Source organism: Rhinopithecus bieti, unplaced genomic scaffold (genome assembly GCF_001698545.2).
Source record: "Rhinopithecus bieti isolate Rb0 unplaced genomic scaffold, ASM169854v2 scaffold_13351, whole genome shotgun sequence".
Lineage (NCBI taxonomy): Eukaryota > Metazoa > Chordata > Mammalia > Primates > Cercopithecidae > Rhinopithecus > Rhinopithecus bieti.
Genome location: NW_016807514.1, coordinates 3,062,333 through 3,083,896, shown reverse-complemented (window position 1 = coordinate 3,083,896; position 21,564 = coordinate 3,062,333). Strand labels below are relative to the sequence as shown.

Genomic DNA, 21,564 nt, shown 5'->3' with positions numbered 1-21,564 from the left:
GGGCGTTGATTCCCGTGTGTGTGGGGTGTTGGCTCCCGTGTAGGGGGGTGTTGGCTCCCGTGTAGGGGGGTGTTGGCTCCCGTGTGGGGGGTGTTGACTGCTGTGTGGGGGGGGTGTAGACTCCCAGGTGGGTGGTGTTGACTCCTGTCTGGGTGGTGGTGGCTCCCGTGTGGGTGGTGTTGACTGCTGTGGGGGGGGGGTAGACTCCCAGGTGGGCGTTTTTGACTCCCGTGTGGGTGGTGGTGGCTCCCATGTGGGTGGTGGTGGCTTCCGTGTGGGTGGTGTTAACTGCTGTGTGCAGTGAGTATATGGAGTTGGCTGTGGGTGGAAGGTGAAAGGCATATGGTGTCGGGCAAGTGCGTCAGTTCTGCATTTTCATGGGGCTGTCCTCATGGTAGGTGGGCCCGTGCCCTGGGGAGTGACGGGAGGCTGTGACGAGGGCAGTGGAGTAGAGGAGGGTGGGCTTGCGTGTTGGTCTTGACTGGGGAGCGGGGTGGCCCTGAAGGACCCCTGTGCATGTAGCCCTGGTCGAGGTGCCAATGGGGACCCAAGGCCTTGCACTGCAGGAAGCAGACACGGACGACCACCAAGGGACGCTGGGTTTTGAAGAGTTCTGTGCCTTCTACAAGATGATGTCCACCCGCCGGGACCTCTACCTGCTCATGCTGACCTACAGCAACCACAAGGACCACCTGGATGCCGCCGGCCTGCAGCGTTTCCTGCAGGTGGAGCAGAAGGTGCGCTGCCCAGGCAGGTGTTGGGGGGCCAGCCATCAGGCCTCGCCTTCTGTTCTGAGCTTTGAGCTTCACAGTCGGGGGACAGTGGTGACGGGGGAGCTGCCTGAGGCTATCCCAGGCCATCCCTGGGCTACCTGGGCTCATGCCCCTGCTCTGAGATGGAGAGATTAGGGTGGGGCAGGTCACAGCCTGGCATTTGAGAGCCCCCCAAGTTGGCTTTAGTTTTGATACTACAGGGTGCACCCTATGGGGCAGTCAAGCAGGTAGGGAAGGTTTGTGGTTTCTCCTCCAGGGGCCTCTGAATGGCTTGGTCCTGACTGTGGACACCCTGTGCCTCCCACAGCTTGACCACACCTCCTGCCTTGGTGTTGAGCATGTTGTGAACTAGTGTTCTGTGGCCCAGCCTTTCAGATCTGCCCCTGTGTTCCAGCCACATGGGTCTGGCTGACTCGCTCCCCTGGGGTGCCAGGCCCGCCACAATGTCCACTCACGTTTGTCCAGCAGATACTCAGATGCCTCGTGGAGTCCAGAGGGGCATGTTCACCCCTTTATCTAGACCCCAAGAAGTCCTGGCCATCCTTAGAGACCAATGCAAAGGCCACGTGCTCCCTGGACGCTGCCCCACTGACCGGGGACCTCATGTCCAGAGGTTCAGGGCTCTGGCCATCTTGTACCAGGCCTAGGCAGAGACTGGGTACCGCATGCCCTGGTGGCAGGAGTTGCAGGTCCAGCCAGGCAGTGGAGGGGAAGGCCAGAGCCCCAGTGGGGACAGGGCTCCGTGGGAGGGGCTCAGACTCTGTGTGGCCACCCTCCGGCCTTGTAGGAGTGCAGGTGAGGACCCTGGACCCTCCTCAGGGAGGACAGCAGGGACAGGGCAAGCCTCAGGGGACCAAGATGGCTCGGCTTGGGGGTGCTGCTCAGGGACCTCCACTCTACTGGCCACCTGTGCTGCATCAGCCTCTCAGTGATGGTCTGAGGGGGAGGATGGGAATTGCAGGAGGAACCTTGGGAATCCCAGGTAGGGTCTGGGTGGGTTTTACCCAGGATCTCCCAGCAGTACCCCACCCCTGAGCTTACCACAAACCCAGAGCTGGCCTTTGGGGCTGCCCCTGGGCCTGAGCTCCCGGGATGCCCCCACCTGGCCGGCGCAGCTTGCCAGGCTCCATCCCGTGGCAGCTGCTTCTCCAATCCTGCAGGCACAATGCCTGGGAGGCATGGCCCAGGCTGGGGAGGCTAGCATCAGCTGGCTGGACCCCACTGTCTCAGATGCCCTGTGCCCTGGCCACCGGGGTGGCACCGGCTTGTGTCTGTGGGTGACCTGGCTGCAGACAGTAGGTCCTTTGTCCCAGTAAAGGCAGAGGTGGGAACGGGGCCTGGATGGGGGATTGGCAGGCAGAAGTGACCCTTCCTTCCCTGACCTTTGCCCCAAGCCTTCTGGAACCCTCCCTGCAATCAGGAGCCAGAGTCCTCCAGCCGGCTACTGGTGCCCTTTCCTGGCCTCCTGGTTGCTGGGCCTCCCCAGGGTCCCACAGCTGGCTCTGGGATCCCCCACCTGTTACCTCACCATGTTCCCAGGGAACTCGGAGAAGCCCCGTCGGTGGGCTGGGTAGCTCCTGGCCCAGCTGCACCATAGCGCCCTGGAGATTCCTCAGCCTGCGATGCCTGGGGCGGCCTGGGCTGGACTGTGGTGTTCAGATCTCTTGGGAGGGTTTGTGTGTGGGGACTTGGGCAGACAGTGGGAGGGGCTGCATAAGGGAGCTGCCTGTGTCTGCCTGGCTCTGCCAAGGGGGCATGAAGATTCTCGCTCTCCTGTGCCCACCCATACATGGCCTCTGCTCCACGCCAGGCCCACTCTGGGCCACAGCTCTTGCACTGGTTGAGGGTGGCCCAGCTGATGAGGTCAGAGGCCCCTCCTGTGCTGTCAGAGTTCACAGTCAGAGCAAGTCATCCAAAAGCCACGTGATCCGTGGTAGTCCCAAGTCAGGTGACACTGGGGCTGGCTGGCCAGTGGCCCTGGGCACCATGGTCATCCCTGGTGTAATCAGAGACAGGCAGGGGACGGTGGTGATGGGGGAGCTGCCTGAGGCTATCCCAGGCCAGGGATGGACTACCTGGGCTCATGCCCCTGCTCTGGCCTAGATGACGGGGGTGACCCTCGAGAGCTGCCAGGACATCATCGAGCAGTTTGAGCCATGCCCAGAAAACAAGAGTAAGGGGCTGCTGGGCATTGATGGTGAGTGGGGCGCTGCCCTCAGCCCAGCTGTCCTGGGATGCTGAAGGGGCAACGAGGGCCCAGCCTGTGGGCCGGGACAGGTGCTCTGTGTTCTGTGTGGCATGGGGGCAGGGGGTCATGAGATGAGGCTGGTGGTGGGCTGACATGGCCCCTATGCCACGCCATCCTGCAGGCTTCACCAACTACACGAGGAGCCCTGCTGGTGACATCTTCAATCCTGACCACCACCACGTGCACCAGGACATGACGCAGCCACTGAGCCACTATTTCATCACCTCGTCCCACAACACCTACCTCGTGGGTGACCAGCTCATGTCCCAGTCGCGGGTGGACATGTACGCCTGGGTCCTGCAGGCTGGCTGCCGCTGCGTGGAGGGTAAGCCCTGGACCTCAGGCAGCGGCCATGGGCTGGCATCTGCTGTGGGAGATGGGCTGCCCTGAGGAGCCCCCTAGGGGCATCTCTGGGCAGAGGCTGGGAGGGCCTCTTCTGTGTCCCTCACTGAGCAATGGGACAGGCCCTCTTTGGGTCAAAGCTCAGCCTGCCTGGGCTGACCAAGGTCTGCCTGCCTACAGTGGACTGCTGGGATGGGCCCGATGGGGAGCCCATTGTGCACCATGGCTACACTCTGACCTCCAAGATCCTCTTCAAAGATGTCATCGAAACCATCAACAAATACGCCTTCATCAAGAATGAGTGAGTGGCTGGGCCTGGGCGGCTGGCCCCAGAGGTGGGCAGCGTAGGGTCTCCAGGCTCTAGCTTTTCCTGCCACACCCACATGTCCTTTCTTTGGGAGCAGTGACTGTGGTGACCAGGGGGCTGGTTTCATTCTGGCATCTCTGGTTGAGGAGAGAGGGCAGGGAGAGATTGTGGCCGCAGGTCTAGGCAGGGGCCTCGCAGGAGCAGCTCGTCTACACGCCTGGTGGCACCTCCCAGTGTCAGTGCCCACAGCAGCCGTGGCTCCCACACTCATCACCCCTGAGAAGCCACTCTATGTCCAGACTCAAATTGCTGTCACTCAGCTGTGGCTGTAGACACTGTTGAAAAAAATCCAATTTCTGGAATTGGAAGACCGCCTCCCCATGTGGTTTGAGTTACCTTCGAATCTTGGCTATGCGAGGCTCGCAGGTGGGGAAGGAGCTAATTGCATGAAGGAAGAGAGGAGAAGCAAGATTGATTTAGGAGACAGAAATAGATGGGCCTCCCCTGGAAGAGCTGGCCCTTGCTTTCACTGTCTCAAGCCGGCCCCATCCCTGGGACTGTAGGTGGGGAGGGCATTACAGGGCACAGGGGTGGGGATGGGGGGAGGAGGGATGAGCTGGGAGGAGCCAGGGGCCTGCTGGGATCTCAGGACAGGGTTGCACCTGTGACCAGTGTAATTTGTGCAGGCACAATGTTTTCCTGTAGGCCCTGGGCTTCAGGCCTCAGTTTCTTGCCTGAGAAGTGGGGAGATGAGCCCCTGCACCCTCGTGCCCTGCCTGCCTGCTCCACATCACAGGACTTGCTCATCTCTTGCCCTGGTTAACCTCTTGTTCTGGGTCACTTACATTTTCTAAAATAATCATGGCTGCCTTTTGGTAAAAATCCAAGTAAAATGTATACATGGTTGAAAATGAAGCTGAAAAGCTTCCAATTAAAAGTCCCTGCTACACTCCCCATTCTGCACTGTGCAGGTAATAACCATGTTCCACCAGATGGTGTGTGCCAGGCTTATGTCTCCTTCTTTATGGGACCAATGTCAGGACCCCAGGGCCATTCAGAGGACAGTGTCCCCAGTATCTAGGTCAAAGGGATTCTATTTCCCAGCCTATCTATTGCTTCACACTGTACCTTGGTTTTCTCCACATCATTTTAAAACCATGACTTTTTCAAACGTTCCTTTTATTTTCCTGGAGTTTCTAGTTGCCTTTGTTTTTTTCCTTATTGGGGAAAGAAACTCATGCTGTCTTTACCAGTCCCTAAGATTCTTCCAGCTCCTTTCCCACCCACTCAGTTGCTTTTCAAAGCTGTTGATGGGTGGGCCACCTCCCAGAGCTGCTGGTAGTCCCAGCTATCCTGGGTTCCTGGTGAAGACACCTCCTCATTCAATGGTTGGGGTGGGCCCTTGCAGAGGTGGGGCCTACCCATCCTCTGAGGCCCTGGCCTCATCCTGCTCCTTCTGCTTTGGGGCCACAGGTACCCAGTGATCCTGTCCATCGAGAACCACTGCAGTGTCATCCAGCAGAAGAAAATGGCCCAGTATCTGACTGACATCCTTGGGGACAAGCTGGACCTGTCATCAGTGAGCAGTGAGGATGCCACCATGCTCCCCTCTCCACAGATGCTCAAGGGCAAGATCCTCGTGAAGGTGAGTGAGCCCCTGCCCTCCTGGGACAAGCTCATATAGAGTCTTGGGCCTGGGGCAGTGCCCTGCTCCAGACAGGCAGGGGCATCATGCCATCTGTGGGCAGATCTGGGGGGCTGAGGGCTGGCCACCCTCCTGACCTGGCTCCATCTCCCCATGGTGGTCACTCTGGCTCAGGACCTCCTCATGCACATCCAGGCCTTTCCCTCCACACTGCTGCAGCCACAAGGAACTGGCCAGTCTGGCCCCTGGCCCATGGCTGAGATTCCAAAACTGAGCTTGGGAAAAGGCCCCTCTCCTTGGTCGGCGGCTCTTTGTGGGTGCCAGGTACTGGCTTCCCAGCCTTTTGTCCAGGGCCCCTCCCATCGTGCACCTCCTCCCTCAGGGGAAGAAGCTCCCAGCCAACATCAGTGAGGATGCGGAGGAAGGCGAGGTGTCTGATGAGGACAGCGCTGATGAGATTGACGATGACTGCAAGCTCCTCAATGGGGATGTGAGTCGGGCTGGGGGTGGGGGGGTGGGTGGAGCCTGCAGTTAGTTCTCAAGAACAGCTGTCCGTCCTTGCTACTGGGGCGAATTAGAAAGGGAGGTGTCCCGGACAGAGGGACATCGGGACAGATGTGCACAGTGGCCCAGAGCCTGGGGGGGTCCTCCCTGCCCACCCACCCCTCTGCATGAGAGCTGCAGGCCTGCCTGTTCCGTTTCAGCTCCCACATTTGAGCTGACTCTTGGGGTGCCATCTACTCCCTCTGCCCTGTCCTCTTGGCTCCTCAGTAAGTGGGGGCAGCACTGGGGGCTGTGTCCCACGCCAGACTCCACCCCATTCCCATGGGTACCTGGCCCACCCAGGCCCTGGCACAGGATTTCCCAGCTTCCTACCCTTTTTCCCACCAAGTCTGGCCGGACGCTGAGTGGCTGGTAGTCCTGCCCAGCCACCCCCGTGGCCAGTGCTGGCCTCATCTCCAAGCAGTGCCATCTCTAAGGTCAACTCTGATGTGGGGTTCCCACCAGCAGCACCTCCACAAAGTGCTGTCACCGTGTCCCCACCAGGGCCCGGGCAGGGGGCTGCGGAGTCAGGAGCCCCTGACTGTGAGGTGCTGGGCTCGGGGCACCGATTTCCTCTCCTCTGGACACTGCTCTGGGGCTGCCGCTGCGAGGCAGCGAAGGCTGTTGCCCCAGAGGGGCCACGCATGGGAAGATGATTGTGTGGCGTGCTCCTGGTCACGCGGCCAACCATTTTAGAAAGTCCTGAGGCAGCAGCACTCTTCCTGCCTGGGATGTGCGGCGCACGCCTCTGTGTGGCCTGTGTGATGGCAAAGCCAGCTCCACGGTGCTCCTGGCTCTGTGCCCACTCCAACCTGGCACCAGGGGCAGATGACACCCAAGGCCCGGGCCCTGCCCTCAAGGATTCCAAGTTCATCAGGGGCACCCGAGGGGCTGCACTGGCAGGGAAGGGCATCCAGCCCAGCTCAGAGGCCACCCTGAAGTTTGCCCCTGGCCCTGCCATCTTCTGAGGCACATGGCGGCCAGTGGTGGGACTCCAGACCCTGTGCTGCCTGCTGGCGCACTGACCTCTCAGGCCACAGGGTCACACACACATTCTGCTGAGGGCAGCCTCGTGCTGCTGGAGGAGTCAGGTGGGCCTGGGTTCCTGTCCTGCCTGTGGCTGCCTGCAGGCCCCGAAGTGACTCACGCCTTCCGTGAGCCTGGGGTGGGCAGAGTGCAGGTTGTCACTGCCACTGCTCACAGGGCTGGGGACAGATGCCAACAGGCCGGCCTCTGGCTCCTGCAGGCATCCACCAATAGAAAGCGTGTAGAAAACATTGCTAAGAGGAAACTGGATTCCCTCATCAAGGAGTCGAAGATTCGGGACTGTGAGGACCCCAACGATTTCTCCGTCTCCACACTGTCCCCATCTGGAAAGCTTGGATGCAAGGTAGAGGCCAAAAGGTGACACCCCTGATGCCGACAGGTCTCCCTTACAGCCAGCCTGTGGGCCAGCCAGGGTCCCCGAACATATGGGTCTGTGCGCATACACCTCCAGGTATGCACTCACACCTGTGCACACACAAATCTGCACATAAGCACACCTCTGTACACACCTCTGCACATACACCTGCATGATCCACACCCACCTACCAGCAGGGTCTCAAAACCCAGTCAGTCGTGGGAGCTGCCCAGCTGTGGGGAATTGACGGCCTTCCCTGCCCAGCCCGCCACACCCGCTTGGAGCTGCCTGTGGCCATGTGGGCAAGCTTCCACATGGAGCAAATGGCCCTCGGGGCTGTCACAGCNCTGATGTGGGGTTCCCACCAGCAGCACCTCCACAAAGTGCTGTCACCGTGTCCCCACCAGGGCCCGGGCAGGGGGCTGCGGAGTCAGGAGCCCCTGACTGTGAGGTGCTGGGCTCGGGGGCACCGATTTCCTCTCCTCTGGACACTGCTCTGGGGCTGCCGCTGCGAGGCAGCGAAGGCTGTTGCCCCCAGAGGGGCCACGCATGGGAAGATGATTGTGTGGCGTGCTCCTGGTCACGCGGCCAACCATTTTAGAAAGTCCTGAGGCAGCAGCACTCTTCCTGCCTGGGATGTGCGGCGCACGCCTCTGTGTGGCCTGTGTGATGGCAAAGCCAGCTCCACGGTGCTCCTGGCTCTGTGCCCACTCCAACCTGGCACCAGGGGCAGATGACACCCAAGGCCCGGGCCCTGCCCTCAAGGATTCCAAGTTCATCAGGGGCACCCGAGGGGCTGCACTGGCAGGGAAGGGCATCCAGCCCAGCTCAGAGGCCACCCTGAAGTTTGCCCCTGGCCCTGCCATCTTCTGAGGCACATGGCGGCCAGTGGTGGGACTCCAGACCCTGTGCTGCCTGCTGGCGCACTGACCTCTCAGGCCACAGGGTCACACACACATTCTGCTGAGGGCAGCCTCGTGCTGCTGGAGGAGTCAGGTGGGCCTGGGTTCCTGTCCTGCCTGTGGCTGCCTGCAGGCCCCGAAGTGACTCACGCCTTCCGTGAGCCTGGGGTGGGCAGAGTGCAGGTTGTCACTGCCACTGCTCACAGGGCTGGGGACAGATGCCAACAGGCCGGCCTCTGGCTCCTGCAGGCATCCACCAATAGAAAGCGTGTAGAAAACATTGCTAAGAGGAAACTGGATTCCCTCATCAAGGAGTCGAAGATTCGGGACTGTGAGGACCCCAACGATTTCTCCGTCTCCACACTGTCCCCATCTGGAAAGCTTGGATGCAAGGTAGAGGCCAAAAAGGTGACACCCCTGATGCCGACAGGTCTCCCTTACAGCCAGCCTGTGGGCCAGCCAGGGTCCCCGAACATATGGGTCTGTGCGCATACACCTCCAGGTATGCACTCACACCTGTGCACACACAAATCTGCACATAAGCACACCTCTGTACACACCTCTGCACATACACCTGCATGATCCACACCCACCTACCAGCAGGGTCTCAAAACCCAGTCAGTCGTGGGAGCTGCCCAGCTGTGGGGAATTGACGGCCTTCCCTGCCCAGCCCGCCACACCCGCTTGGAGCTGCCTGTGGCCATGTGGGCAAGCTTCCACATGGAGCAAATGGCCCTCGGGGGCTGTCACAGCAGTCACAGTGGAGTGTGTGTGGGGTGAGGTGACAGGCAGGGTGGGCCGGGTCCTGTGGTCACAGAGCCTCCTTGCAGACCTCAAAGGAGCCAGGAGCTGTGGCTGGCAGATTCTACAGTCCTGCTGTGGGTGGGACCGAGTGGGGAGCGTGGGTGGGCCCTACAGACCCTCCGCAGGTGACAGTGCTGGTGGGCGCCTGTGCTGGGGACAGTCTCCTGGTGCCTGGAGAGCCCTGCCGTGCCCTGTGGCACTGGCTCGTTCTGCCTGTCCCTGCAGGGACCTTGCTGTTTTCCTAACCCTTGGAGAGGGTGGGAAGGTGACTTCTCCCTGGCCAAGTGGGGGTGCTGTGTCCCCTTCCAGGATCAGTATTTTTGGACTCAGGTGTTTGTGTTACCGCCCACGGGCCTCGGAGCACTCGGCACAGCTGACACCGCAGGAGAGCTCGAGGAACATGCCCTGTGCAGGTGGCTCTTGCCGGGCCCGAGCTGACAGGCGTTCCTTTATTTTTATCCCAAGGTGTCTAGGTGGGGGAGAGTGGCCATCTGTGGCTCTTCTGGGCAGCCAGCTGGGCCTATGCAAAACCTGGAGATGCGTCTGCAGGTCCAGGAGAGTGGTCCCCTGCAGACCTCACGTCTGAGCTGCTGCTGGGGGTTCTGTGCTCAGGGAAGGCTTCCTGCAGGAGGAGGAGGGGCTCAGGCACAGCCACGAAGGTTGTGGGAGGAGCGGGAATCCCGCTCTGATGAGAGACACTCCCTGCTCGGTGTGGACACACACCCCAGAAAGGTCCCAGAGCCTTTGGCACAGGAGGGGGTGGAGCTGGTCCCAAGGCCAGGCCGGGATGCGTTCAGCCCTGGAGCTCACTGGGGGCGTGGCCCAGCTAAAGGGGTGTCTGTGCATTGGGGTTGTGGGAATGGCAAATCCCACGGAGGGACACCTGTTCCTCTCTGTCCCCCTGGGCCGGCCAGTGTCCCCTCTGCCCATGAACCGTGAGGACGTGAGGGTTCTACTCATGCATCCCTGAGGCCCGGGGGCAGGAATGGGTATCTTGGGGAGAGAAGCTGGATGGGTAAGGAGGGCACCCACCCCCAGACAGCTGGGCACAACCCAGTGAGTGCTTGTACTGCCAACAGCCTCGCCCGGCAGGGGCCCTTCCCTGAGCACTCCCTTGGGGCCCAGCACCCAGCCTCCTCGACAGAGGCAGGGCTGGGGTCGGCTGAGACCCTCCACCACCATCCAGGCCCCCTCGCCTCCTGGGCCTTCCGCTGCCCACAGCCCCTTGGAGCATGGTCGGGTCTTGCTATCTCCTCTGGGAGTCCCAGGGGTGACAGCGGGTCTGGCCGTGCAGTACGGGCTGTGTCTGGCCGTCCGTCTCCTGGGTCTGTGCGTGCCTCTCCTTGGTCATGCCTGGATTTACAGTCACTCATGGTTCTGGGTCACTGCGGCCTTTTGGGGATGTTTAAGGAGCTGTGAAGTGTGGTGGTCCCGACTGGCTCCAGGCGCACTGTGAATCCGGCTCCTGGCACCTCTCCCGGCAGCTGTGGTGTCAATAAATTAAGAGGAAACCGGGGCTGGCTTTTCTGGAGGTGGAGAGAGACGAGCATGTCTGAGAGCCATGTGGACCTGGACAACCCGGAAGCCTCCTGCTGGGTGCACGCGGGGCCTCGGGCTCCGGCCAGTGCAGCCTAGTGACGGGAGAGCCCCGCGGCCACTCTGGGCTGTGGGAAGGGCCGTCTGATCCCATCCTCGCTCCCTGTGAGGGTGAAGGAGGGGCAGGGCACACCTCCGGGCCATGGTACCAGAGCACAGGGAGGCTGGTGGGAGCTCCCCGGCCGTGTCAACAGGACTGAGAGGCCTGCCTGGCATGGGGCCTGCGGATGCAATGTGTCCTGATTTCCGATGCGTCTGGTGAGGGAGTGTCCACACAGGTCCAGGCTGGTGAGAGCGGGGAGCAGTAGGAGCAGTTTGCTGCAGCGTGGCTGAGCGCCGAGTCTGTGGTCTTGAGAGCTGCAGTGGCCTCTTTGCAGCAGTGTGGGAGTATCCGTGGGTGTAGGAGGGCGTGTGTGCAGGGGCGTGTTGTGGGTGTTGCAGGGGTGTGTCCAGAGGGGTGGGCGTCGACAGGGGCATGGCCACAGGTGGGTGCTGTGTCCGCTTCCGGCGGAAGTTCCTCTCTAACAGGGACCCCTGCTGCAAGCCACGGCTTTGCTGTGTTTCAAAGAAAGCAGCCCCCGCCCTTGGTGGGGGACAGGATGTGTATGGGAGCCCCTCCTGAGCACAGACGGGCCGTGTTTTGGGGTGTCTGTGGAAGGGGCTGCCGGGGTCACGGGGCAGCACAGGCTCTGCTGGTTCCATTGGGAATGAGCTTTGGGATGAATGAGCCGTTTGCGATGTGGCCCGAGGTTCAGCGGGGGGCAAGTAAGGGAGCCCCGGATGTGCCTGCTGCTTATACAGCGGTAGGAAGGCTCACCGTGGCTTCCTGGGGTTTCCTGGTTCACGGCCCGCCTCAGGGAGCGCCCACCTGGAGCTGTTTGTCTGATTACGTGGTACCTGCGTGTTACGGGAACAGGTCAGGGCGGCAGGGCCACGGAACGCTCGTAAAAGGGTTACGCAAGCAGGCCTGGCCGAGGAATATTCCAGACACACAAATACAGTATTATGTAGTCACCACTGGTGGTGAAAAAAGATTCAGAACTTAATGAGTTTAAAATAACACAGGAGAGACGCTGAGGCAGGTGTGAGCAGATGTTTCCACCGGGGCCTGCCTTCCAGGCTGCTGCTCCTCAGCAGCTGGCTCTGCACCAGGGCAGACTGGGAACGGTGGCCATGGGGCTCCCCAACCTGTCCCCGCCCTGCTCTCTCCTCCCCTGTCTGCCTTACTTCAGACCTGGCTCAAGCCTACCTCTTCCAGGAAGGCCTTCTGTGGCCACCAGGGAGCTTCCCGGCCTCCCTGCCTGGTTCAAGGCTGGGCTCACCTTGTCCCTGTCTCTCCCTTGGACTCAGAGCAAGGCTGAAGAGGACGTGGAGTCTGGGGAGGATGCCGGGGCCAGCAGACGCAACGGCCGCCTTGTCGTGGGAAGCTTCTCCAGGCGCAAGGTCCGGCGCAGCTCCCAGGCCAGGGTCCCCGTCTGGGCCCAGTGTTCTCCCTACTCCCAGTGCCCCAGTGGGCCCTGCCCCAGCCCCCAGGGTTCCCAGCCTGGCTTGCAGGATCCCTTCTGAGTCAGGCTGAGCTATCGGCTGCAAGTGCCAGGGACTGGGCCAGGAGCCTGGGCTCGAAGCTGGTGGGAGCAGGTGCCTCGCTGGCTCACATCCCTTCTCTGGCCCATGCTGGCCCTTGTCCCAAGCTCAGGTGCCCTGTGGCTGCCCTGGGTGTCTGCCAGAGCCCAGATCGAGAGGGCACCGAGGCGGCTTTGGCAGGCCCAGCCAGGTGGGATGGACATGGGAGGCTGCGTGGGCCACTGGGGACCCTGGAGGACAGGCCCTCCCCAACCCCCAGCTTCACCAAGGCCTGACCTGGGCCAGGTGCCCTACAGCTCATGCCTCTGCCCCCTGCACAGAAGAAGGGCAGCAAGCTGAAGAAGGCGGCCAGCATGGAGGAGGGAGATGAGGGCCAGGACTCCCCGGGAGGTCAGAGCCGAGGGTAGGTGCCCTGCCCCATGGGGAGGCCCTGTACACTCCTGGGAGCCTGGCCCAGCCAGCCCCTTCTCTGCGGTGACCCCACCAGGGCCAACCCTGAGCCGGGCATGACCCACCCCCTCCTTGGCCCCTGGAAGCAGTGGGAAGTGGTGGGGAGTGTGGTATGCAGGGCAGGCTGGTGGCTGCGAGCAGTGGGGGCAGGGGTGGCCGAGCAGGTGGCTGGAGGGCCCAGGTCCCCACAGGTCTGGATGCTGCTGGGCTGTCGGCCCTTGGTCCTCACCTCCTCCTATGAGGCCCCCAGCCTCATGCCCTCCCTAGGGGGCATGAAATGCNAGTGCCCTAGTGGGCCCTGCCCCAGCCCCAGGGTTCCCAGCCTGGCTTGCAGGATCCCTTCTGAGTCAGGCTGAGCTATCGGCTGCAAGTGCCAGGGACTGGGCCAGGAGCCTGGGCTCGAAGCTGGTGGGAGCAGGTGCCTCGCTGGCTCACATCCCTTCTCTGGCCCATGCTGGCCCTTGTCCCAAGCTCAGGTGCCCTGTGGCTGCCCTGGGTGTCTGCCAGAGCCCAGATCGAGAGGGCACCGAGGCGGCTTTGGCAGGCCCAGCCAGGTGGGATGGACATGGGAGGCTGCGTGGGCCACTGGGGACCCTGGAGGACAGGCCCTCCCCAACCCCAGCTTCACCAAGGCCTGACCTGGGCCAGGTGCCCTACAGCTCATGCCTCTGCCCCTGCACAGAAGAAGGGCAGCAAGCTGAAGAAGGCGGCCAGCATGGAGGAGGGAGATGAGGGCCAGGACTCCCCGGGAGGTCAGAGCCGAGGGTAGGTGCCCTGCCCCATGGGGAGGCCCTGTACACTCCTGGGAGCCTGGCCCAGCCAGCCCCTTCTCTGCGGTGACCCCACCAGGGCCAACCCTGAGCCGGGCATGACACACCCCTCCTTGGCCCCTGGAAGCAGTGGGAAGTGGTGGGGAGTGTGGTATGCAGGGCAGGCTGGTGGCTGCGAGCAGTGGGGCAGGGGTGGCCGAGCAGGTGGCTGGAGGGCCCAGGTCCCCACAGGTCTGGATGCTGCTGGGCTGTCGGCCCTTGGTCCTCACCTCCTCCTATGAGGCCCCCAGCCTCATGCCCTCCCTAGGGGGCATGAAATGCCTGCCATGAAGTGACTCCCCACTTCCCGTCCAGTCAGGCTGAATTCAAGGCCCAGGCCCCTGTGTCTGAGGCTTCCCTCAGCACTGTCTGGGGTCCCTTTGGGATCTCAAACCTACAAGCCCAGAAGGAGCTTCCACCCCTCCCCAACCCTGGGCTCCCCCGTGCTGCCCACTCCCTCCTATTGCCATCTCCCCTCACTTCCATCCCCCAACGGTTCCTCTGTGCCCCTCGCCTGGTACAGCCCCCTCCTGTCCAGTCCCGTCCCACGTGCCAGCCGGGCTCTGCCCTCAGCACACATCTGATCCACACGCGCTGCTGCCACCTGGGTGACACGGAGGCCCCCTTGGACCCCGGCCTCCTCTCCACAGAGTGATTCTAGTCCAGACCCAGGCCCTGACCCCAGCTCTCCCCTGCTCAGAACCTTCCAGAAGCCCCCACACCTGCCGCGCTGGGCAGACCACATCATCCTCCACTGCACACAGTGGCTGGGGCCTCTGCCTCTGCTGGTAGCTCCGAGCCAGCCCACATTCTGCCTGGCACTCGGGTTTCCGCAGCCTGCAGCCCAGTCTGGGGTCTGTCTCTCAGGGTTCAGGGCCCACTGTGTGAATTAATGAACCTGCCTGAGTCCTGGAGCCCGTCTCACGGAGCTGGGTGCCAGGCTGGCCCTGGATGGGAGGGGTTCTGACACCCTGTACCTGCCACAGGACAACCCGGCAGAAGAAGACCATGAAGCTGTCCCGGGCCCTCTCTGACCTGGTGAAGTATACCAAGTCCGTGGGCGCCCACGACATAGAGACGGAGGGTGAGTGGCTCAGGGGCCCGGGCACGGGCGGAGGCCTCCCTGTCCCCAATCCCTGCTATGCTGCTGGGCACCGGGTGAGGTCGAGGACTCGCAGTCTGACGACCGGTCACTGGTGCCACAGCGGTGTCCAGCTGGCAGGTGTCGTCCTTCAGCGAGACCAAGGCCCACCAGATTCTGCAGCAGAAGCCGGCGCAGTACCTGCGCTTCAACCAGCACCAGCTCTCCCGCATCTACCCCTCCTCCTACCGCGTGGACTCCAGCAACTACAACCCGCAACCCTTCTGGAATGCCGGCTGCCAGATGGGTGGGTGCGGGCGAGGCGCACTAGCTGTGGTGGGGAGGCCTCGGCTCAGATGATCCCTGGAGCCCAAGGGGTGAGCAGGGGACCTGCTGGGGCCTTGGTTCCGTCCGAGCTCTCTTGCCCTTGGAGCCTCCACACCTCCGCGGCATGCTGCCGACACCAGGCTGCCACTGACACCAGGCTAGCACTGGGGCAGGGTCCTTCAGGCCTCAGGGGGATGTGGGAGCGATGATGCAGGCCTGTCCACGTACTCCCAGGGTCACCTGCCTGTGAGGCTGGCTGCGCCAGCTCCAGGAGCATTCCTCCAGGATGTACTGGCCTCAGTCCTGCACAGGTGCGAGCCTCAGCGTCCCATTCATATTGGTGAAGGAGCAGCAGACAGCAGATCCACGGCAGCTGTGCAGGGGAGGCCAGCGTGTGGTGGCAGGTGGGTGGGGGACACACCTGGAAGGTCGGGTGCTGACCAGGGCAGCCTTGTGTCCCCCTCACAGTTGCCCTGAACTACCAGTCAGAGGGGCGGATGCTGCAGCTGAACCGAGCCAAGTTCAGCGCCAACGGTGGCTGCGGCTACGTACTCAAGCCCGAGTGCATGTGCCAGGGTGAGGCGCTCGGATGCTCAGGGCTCGGATGGGCCTCCTGGGTGTCCCCAGAACGGAGATTGGAGCCCCACGGGCTAGCAAGGGGGTGGGGTCGGCTTTGGCAGAGTCCCCTGGAGGGTCAGGTTGGGATGAAGCTCCCAGGATGCTGGGGAGGTGGGTGGGGAAACCCTCCTTGTTAGGGTTGCAAAGAAGGGCCCAGCTCTGCCAGGAATCCGGGGATGGAGAATTGGGGAGCCTGGGCCCCATGTGAGATTCATGGCAGGATTTGTCTGAGAGGAGCCCAGTGCCAGCGACCCAGCCCCCTGTGCCTGGCCCCGCTGTGGGTCTCAGGACCTGGGTCTGGGCTGGGTGTTGGAGGGAACCTCCTCCCAGCTCTCAGACACCTCTGTTTTGTCTGCTGTGGATGACTTCCAGCTTGGTCCCCCTGTGGCCCTGGCAGGAGTATCACCATGGGAGTGGGCAGGACAGGGGCCGGGCAAGTGGACCTTCTGCTGGACCTGGCTACTCCTGCTGTGGACCGGCCACTTCCACTCTGCCCTTGGCTTGCCCTCCTCGGAGTTCTCAGCCTGAGCGGGCCCCAGGGCACTGTCACCAGAGACCCCACCCCTCAAACCCCCAGGAACCCAGACCCAACCCCAGAAGCTGTGTGACCTCCTCGGCTCAGCTGTGGGAGGCATGGGCTCTGTCCCATGTGCTGCGGTGGCCACAAAGGTGATCCATACTGGGCCAGGCGCACCTGCCCCCCCGAGGTGCCCCCCTGGACCGCTGCCTCCCTCCCTCCACCTGGCACTGGCTCCAGTCTCCTATGTGGGGGCCGGGGAGGGGCAGCCGTGCCCCAGCGAGTAGGGGGCTTGCTGAGGGCTGGGCCACTGACCACCTGCCCGGCAACCCCCTAGGCGTGTTCAATCCCAACTCGGAGGACCCCCTGCCCGGGCAGCTCAAGAAGCAGCTGGTGCTCCGGATCATCAGTGGCCAGCAGCTCCCCAAGCCACGCGACTCCATGCTGGGGGACCGCGGGGAGGTGGGGGCCAGCCCTGCACAGCGGGTGGGGTGGGAGTGGGGGGCGGGCCGGGCATCGTGATGGGCCCCAAAGCTAGCCCCACTCCTGTGTCCCAGATCATCGACCCCTTTGTGGAAGTGGAGATCATCGGGCTCCCTGTGGACTGCAGCAGGGAGCAGACCCGCGTGGTGGACGACAATGGTGAGGCTCGGCCGTGGCTCTGTCTTGCTGGTGATGGAAGTCTGAGGGGGAGGGTTGGGGCTACCTGGTGTGCCCGGGTGCTCTGCCCAGGCCTCCCTCGGTGACAGTCCTGGATGCCGCTCCCCTCTAGGTGGGCAGTCCCGGAAGCAGCACCGGGAGCGGCATTGGGAGTAGTGCTGGGCTGGGGCTCCAGGCCGGAGTGGTGCGGGCCAGGGGGCTCCAGGCCGGAGTGGTACGGGCCGGGGGACCCCAGGCCGGAGTGGTGCGGGCCGGGGGGCCCCAGGCCGGAGTGGTGCGGGCCGGGCCCTGCCCACGGGACATTCCTCCTGGCGCTGCTTCCCCAGGGTTCAACCCCACCTGGGAGGAGACCCTGGTGTTCACAGTGCACATGCCGGAGATCGCACTGGTCCGCTTCCTCGTCTGGGACCATGACCCCATCGGGCGTGACTTCATTGGCCAGAGGACGCTGGCCTTCAGCAGCATGATGCCAGGTGGGCAGGTGTGGACACGGTGGCCCCCACACTGGCCGAGGGCCCCGGGTAGGGCAGGCACTCTTTCCCCTGCGAGTCAGTGCCTGTGTGGGTGGGCCTGCACCTGGCACCAGAGACAGGAGCTGAGGACAGGAGGAGAGGTGGCCTGGGGCTCTGTGGGTCAGATGGGGACACAGCCTGTGCAGGAGAGGTCACCCCCAGGAAGAGGGCTGAGGACAGGACAAGAGCCAGCCTGGGGACCTGCGGGTCAGGGGGGGCATGGTCTGTGGGGGTGCCACCCCCAGGAAGAGGTCCCTGCAGGCTGGTGCAATGCCAGTGGGCTTCCTGGAGGAGGTGGGGGAAGTGCTGGGCCCACGGGAGGCAGAGGTCCCAGGCCTGGGTTTGTCGGCTGTATTTGGGGTCTTGGGACCTTTGAGTAGAGTCGGGGCCAGAGCAGGTGGAGGCCTCAGGAGGCTGTGACCTCATGACCCTGCTGACTCACACTGCTCCAGGCTACAGGCACGTGTACCTGGAGGGGATGGAAGAGGCCTCCATCTTTGTGCACGTGGCTGTCAGCGACATCAGCGGTAAGGTGAGTGTCACCCCCTGCCACCAGCCATCATGGGGAGGGGCCGCACCAGCCCCTTGTCCTATGCACCCCCATGTGTCCCCAGGGCTGGGTCCTGAACTCAGGCAGTGAGGCCTAGGGTCCCCTCCCTGGGCCTCTGCTCCTCTACCTGCAAGAGGGGGTGCTGTGGGGGTCTGGATCCTGAGCCACCACTACCCACCTCTGACCCCAGGGCTGGCTGTGGGCATCTCTGGCAGGGCGGGTCCCGAGTGCTCTGGGCCTTGCCCCACCGGCCTCGCAGGCTCCACCCCCACAGTGCTGCCATCTGGCTTCTCAGCAGGGACTGAGTGGTGCCCCCTCCCCTCTCTCACCCCCTACCCCTCTACTTCCTGCTGTCACGTGGAAGGCAGCTGCCCGGGTTTTCCTGTCACTCCACACCCAGCATGTCTGTCCTCTGCCCCAGGTCAGGGTGCGGCCTCGGCTTCCGCAGGAAGGGGTCCTGGTGCCGGCCCTGCCGCCCTGCAGAGCTGGCTGCCCTGGTTCTCAGCTGAGGCCCAGTGCCCTCTGGGTCCTGCTGGTTGCAGTTGGCCCTCAGAGGACCCTGCCCACACAGCATGAGGGGCCTGCCCAAGCCCAGTGCTGACTCTGCTGCCATGCTCTTGGGCCCAGAAGTGCCATCCGGCCTCTGCCGTCTATCCACTCATCTGTTCCTCGTCCCCCAGGCCGCAGGGCTCCCCACGCCGCTGCTGTGGCCGCCTCACCTGCTCCCTCTGTCTCTTTGGTCTTGCAGTCGGCTTCTCTATGGCCTCAGTCTCTACCTTTAGAAGCCCAGCTCTGTTAGGAGCCTTGAAGGTACCCGGTGCGCGGGACAGTGCGGCCCGCCACTCCTGCATGCCCAGGCCATGCCCCATTAGCATCCGTGATTCCTGGTAGCATTTGGGGACTGTCGCTCTTGTGACATGGATCATGACATGGCTCTGGGGGCCCTGGCCATCCCCAGCCAGAGTGGCATTTATGAGGCAGATCCAGGGTTCAGCTGGGTGGCCGCCTTCTCACTGGCCTCCCCTCTCTTCCTCTCCCTCAATCCTCCCTCCCCTCCCTCAGCCCCTTCCCTGGTGGGGAGCCCACTGGAGCCCCCACTGTGCCCCTCCTATCCCCCTCCTTCTCTCTCCTGCTCCCATCTCGGACCCTCAGGCTGCTGGTTCTGAGTTCCCCTCCCGCTCCTTCCCTGTCCTTGCCAACCATGCCCAGTGCCTGGGATGAGGGCACCCCTGAGGCTGGTGCTCCGAGCTGGAATCCCGGATCTGCTTCTAAATGGCTTCCCAGTCACTGTGACCAAATGCGTGGATTTGGAATCTTGGATCAGGAAGCTGATCCAAGTGCTGGCCATCTGAACGCATCTGCCAGAGGCGCGCCTGCAGGGAGGTGACCCACCTGTTGGGCCTGGGCCGCTCTGTGCACAAGCACGGCACGTCATGGGGGCACAGTGGGTGCTGCCAGTCTCGGGGGCATCTGGCATGTGAGGGCCCCTCTGGCCTCTGCACCCTGGAGATGCAGCTGCCTCCCTCTCAGCAGCTGTTCTGCTCAGGCAGGGACCTCCTGGACCTAGCTGTCCGGGAAGATTGGCTGTGGCCAGGTACTGGTGGGCCAGGAGCCTGAGCCCATCTTGGCAGGGTTCAGGGGTCAGCAAGCCAGTTGTGGGCCTTGGGGGTTCACATGAGCAGAGGGCAGGGCAAGACCAGAAAAGGCTGCCTGGGGGAACTCAGGAAGGCTTCCTGGAAGAGGTGGTACTTCCCAGGGCAGGAGTGTCACCATGAGAGTGAGCAGGACGGGCTCGGCGAGCAGGCCTCCCACTGCACCTGGTTACTCCTGCTGTAGACCAGATACTCCTGCCTGTCGGTGGGGCACACGCAACCAGGGAGTGCCACACCAGTGTCCCCTGCCAGCGATGGGGCTGCGGGTCTCTGAGCAGGTGCAGGCTGTGGTGGGCCAGGCTGGGACTGGAGGTCTTTCCTCCGGAGGGAAGGACCTTCTCTCCATGCCCCTCACAGGCCCCACCTGCCCAGGAGGGTGGGGTGGGCCATCTGTACTTAGATCTGTAGCAGCCACTGTCCCGGGCAGAAGTGCCCTAGGGACCCTGCTCCTGAAGGCCCAGGTGTGTCCACACGCCCCCAGCCAGAGGTGGCCCGGCCCCTTGGACTGAGACATGCACGGCACGTCTGTGGCACGGTCTGGAGAGCTGGCCCTGGGGGTGCAGCTGTAGCTGGGCTGGGACCCCTGGCAACAGCTATGCAGGCTCCTTCTCTTGCAGGTCAAGCAGGCTCTGGGCCTAAAAGGCCTCTTCCTCCGAGGCCCAAAGCCCGGCTCACTGGACAGTCATGCTGCTGGGCGGCCCCTGGCCCGGCCCTCCGTTAGCCAGAGGCTCCTGCGGCGCACAGCCAGCGCCCCAACCAAGAGCCAGAAGCCGGGCCGCAAGGGCTTCCAGGAGCTGGTCCTGGGCACTCAGGACACAGGCTCCAAGGGGGTGGCAGACGACATGGTGCCCCCCAGCCCCAGACCTGCTCTGGAAGCCCCAGCCCAGGAGGGGCCCGGCAGCGGCAGCCCCCGAGGTAAGGCACCAGCTGCAGTGACAGAGAAGAGCCCTGTGCGAGTGCAGCCCCCACGTGCCCTGGACGGCCCCGGGGCTGCTGGGATGGCTGCCACATGCATGAAGTGTGTGGTGGGATCCTGCACCGGCGTGAACACCGAGGGCCTGCAGAGGGAGCGGCCGCCCAGCCCGGGGCTTGCGAGCAGGCAGGCAGCCATTCGCCAGCAGCCCTGGGCCCGGGCTGACTCACTGGGGGCCCCCTGCTGCGGCCTGGACCCTCAAGCTATCGCAGGGAGAAGCAGAGAGGCCCCCAAGGGTCCCGGGGCCTGGAGGCAGGGTCCAGGCGGTAGCGGCTCCGTGTCCTCGGACTCCAGCAGCCCAGACAGCCCGGGCATCCCTGAAAGGTCCCCCCACTGGCCTGAGGGTGCCTGCAGGCAACCGGGGGCCCTGCAGGGAGAGATGAGTGCCTTGTTTGCTCAAAAGCTGGAGGAGATCAGGAGTAAATCCCCCATGTTCTCCACCGGTAAGCCCCTCCTGCCCTGCGCGGTCCTCCCGCATGCCCCTGGCATGGCTGGGCCTGGGTCACCTGCTGCTGCTTCTGTGTAGACGGCATAGTCTCGTGTTCTCGTGGCTCTGTCTCCGTGGCACTGTCTCCGTGGCACTCTGCTCCCTTGGCTTGCCTATGGCCAGTAGCCCCAGCCCTCCTGTCTGACCTTGAGGCCCTGGGACTTGGGGTGGAGCTGGTTTGAGGCCCGACAGGCTGGAAAGAACCAGCTGCTCTTGCTGAGGGTCCGGGGCCAGGAGCGTGGCCCTGACTGGGCACTTCCTCAAACTCACCTCCCGGGCGGCTGGTGACTGAAGCCCTTCCTGGGACTGGGGGCCACGTCCCATCCCATTCCCACCTCCCTCCAGGGCAGGCTCCAGGGGTCCCTCCTGGGAAGTCTGATGTGGTCCGGTAGTGTAGCTGCTGGGTGTCTCCTGCGCCCCTGGGACACCTGGAGTTTGCCGAGTGCTGTGGGGAGTGGATTCCCTGGGCCCTGGGGCTTCGCTGCTTTGGGCTGAAGCACCCCACTAGGAGGGTGTCTCCTTAGCCTGGAGGGAGGGACATACACGGAGCCCACCCCACACCACCCTGCCCCTCCAGACCCCCCTGACCGAGCTTTCCTTTCTGCCCCCACCCACGCTGCCTCCATAGTTAGGAACTGAGAGCGGCGAGCGACAGGTAACGGGGCCCAGCCCTGGAGTCCTGTGCTGTCCCAGCCCCAGGAGGGCCCCATGTGTGGCACAGGGCATAGACTGGGCCTCACCAGCAGCAGGGTGGGGACACTGAGTGTGCCGCGCCTGGGGGA

General features: G+C 63.3%; 1 protein-coding gene across 1 annotated transcript in view; it reads left to right on the top strand.

The window, feature by feature from the left end:
* The window catches only part of PLCH2 (phospholipase C eta 2), a 76,962-nt gene that overhangs the window by 53,632 nt on the left and 1,766 nt on the right, over nt 1-21,564 (top strand). Inside the window, exons 6-22 of the mRNA XM_017882458.1 lie at nt 567-737; nt 2,877-2,970; nt 3,143-3,346; nt 3,544-3,664; nt 5,144-5,315; nt 5,698-5,805; nt 7,105-7,248; nt 11,913-12,005; nt 12,467-12,549; nt 14,392-14,489; nt 14,611-14,793; nt 15,282-15,389; nt 16,286-16,410; nt 16,506-16,590; nt 16,935-17,081; nt 17,573-17,652; nt 19,940-20,237. Coding sequence (XP_017737947.1) covers nt 567-737; nt 2,877-2,970; nt 3,143-3,346; nt 3,544-3,664; nt 5,144-5,315; nt 5,698-5,805; nt 7,105-7,248; nt 11,913-12,005; nt 12,467-12,549; nt 14,392-14,489; nt 14,611-14,793; nt 15,282-15,389; nt 16,286-16,410; nt 16,506-16,590; nt 16,935-17,081; nt 17,573-17,652; nt 19,940-20,237 — 2,314 coding nt within the window. The remainder of the gene's footprint in view (nt 1-566; nt 738-2,876; nt 2,971-3,142; nt 3,347-3,543; nt 3,665-5,143; nt 5,316-5,697; nt 5,806-7,104; nt 7,249-11,912; nt 12,006-12,466; nt 12,550-14,391; nt 14,490-14,610; nt 14,794-15,281; nt 15,390-16,285; nt 16,411-16,505; nt 16,591-16,934; nt 17,082-17,572; nt 17,653-19,939; nt 20,238-21,564) is intronic.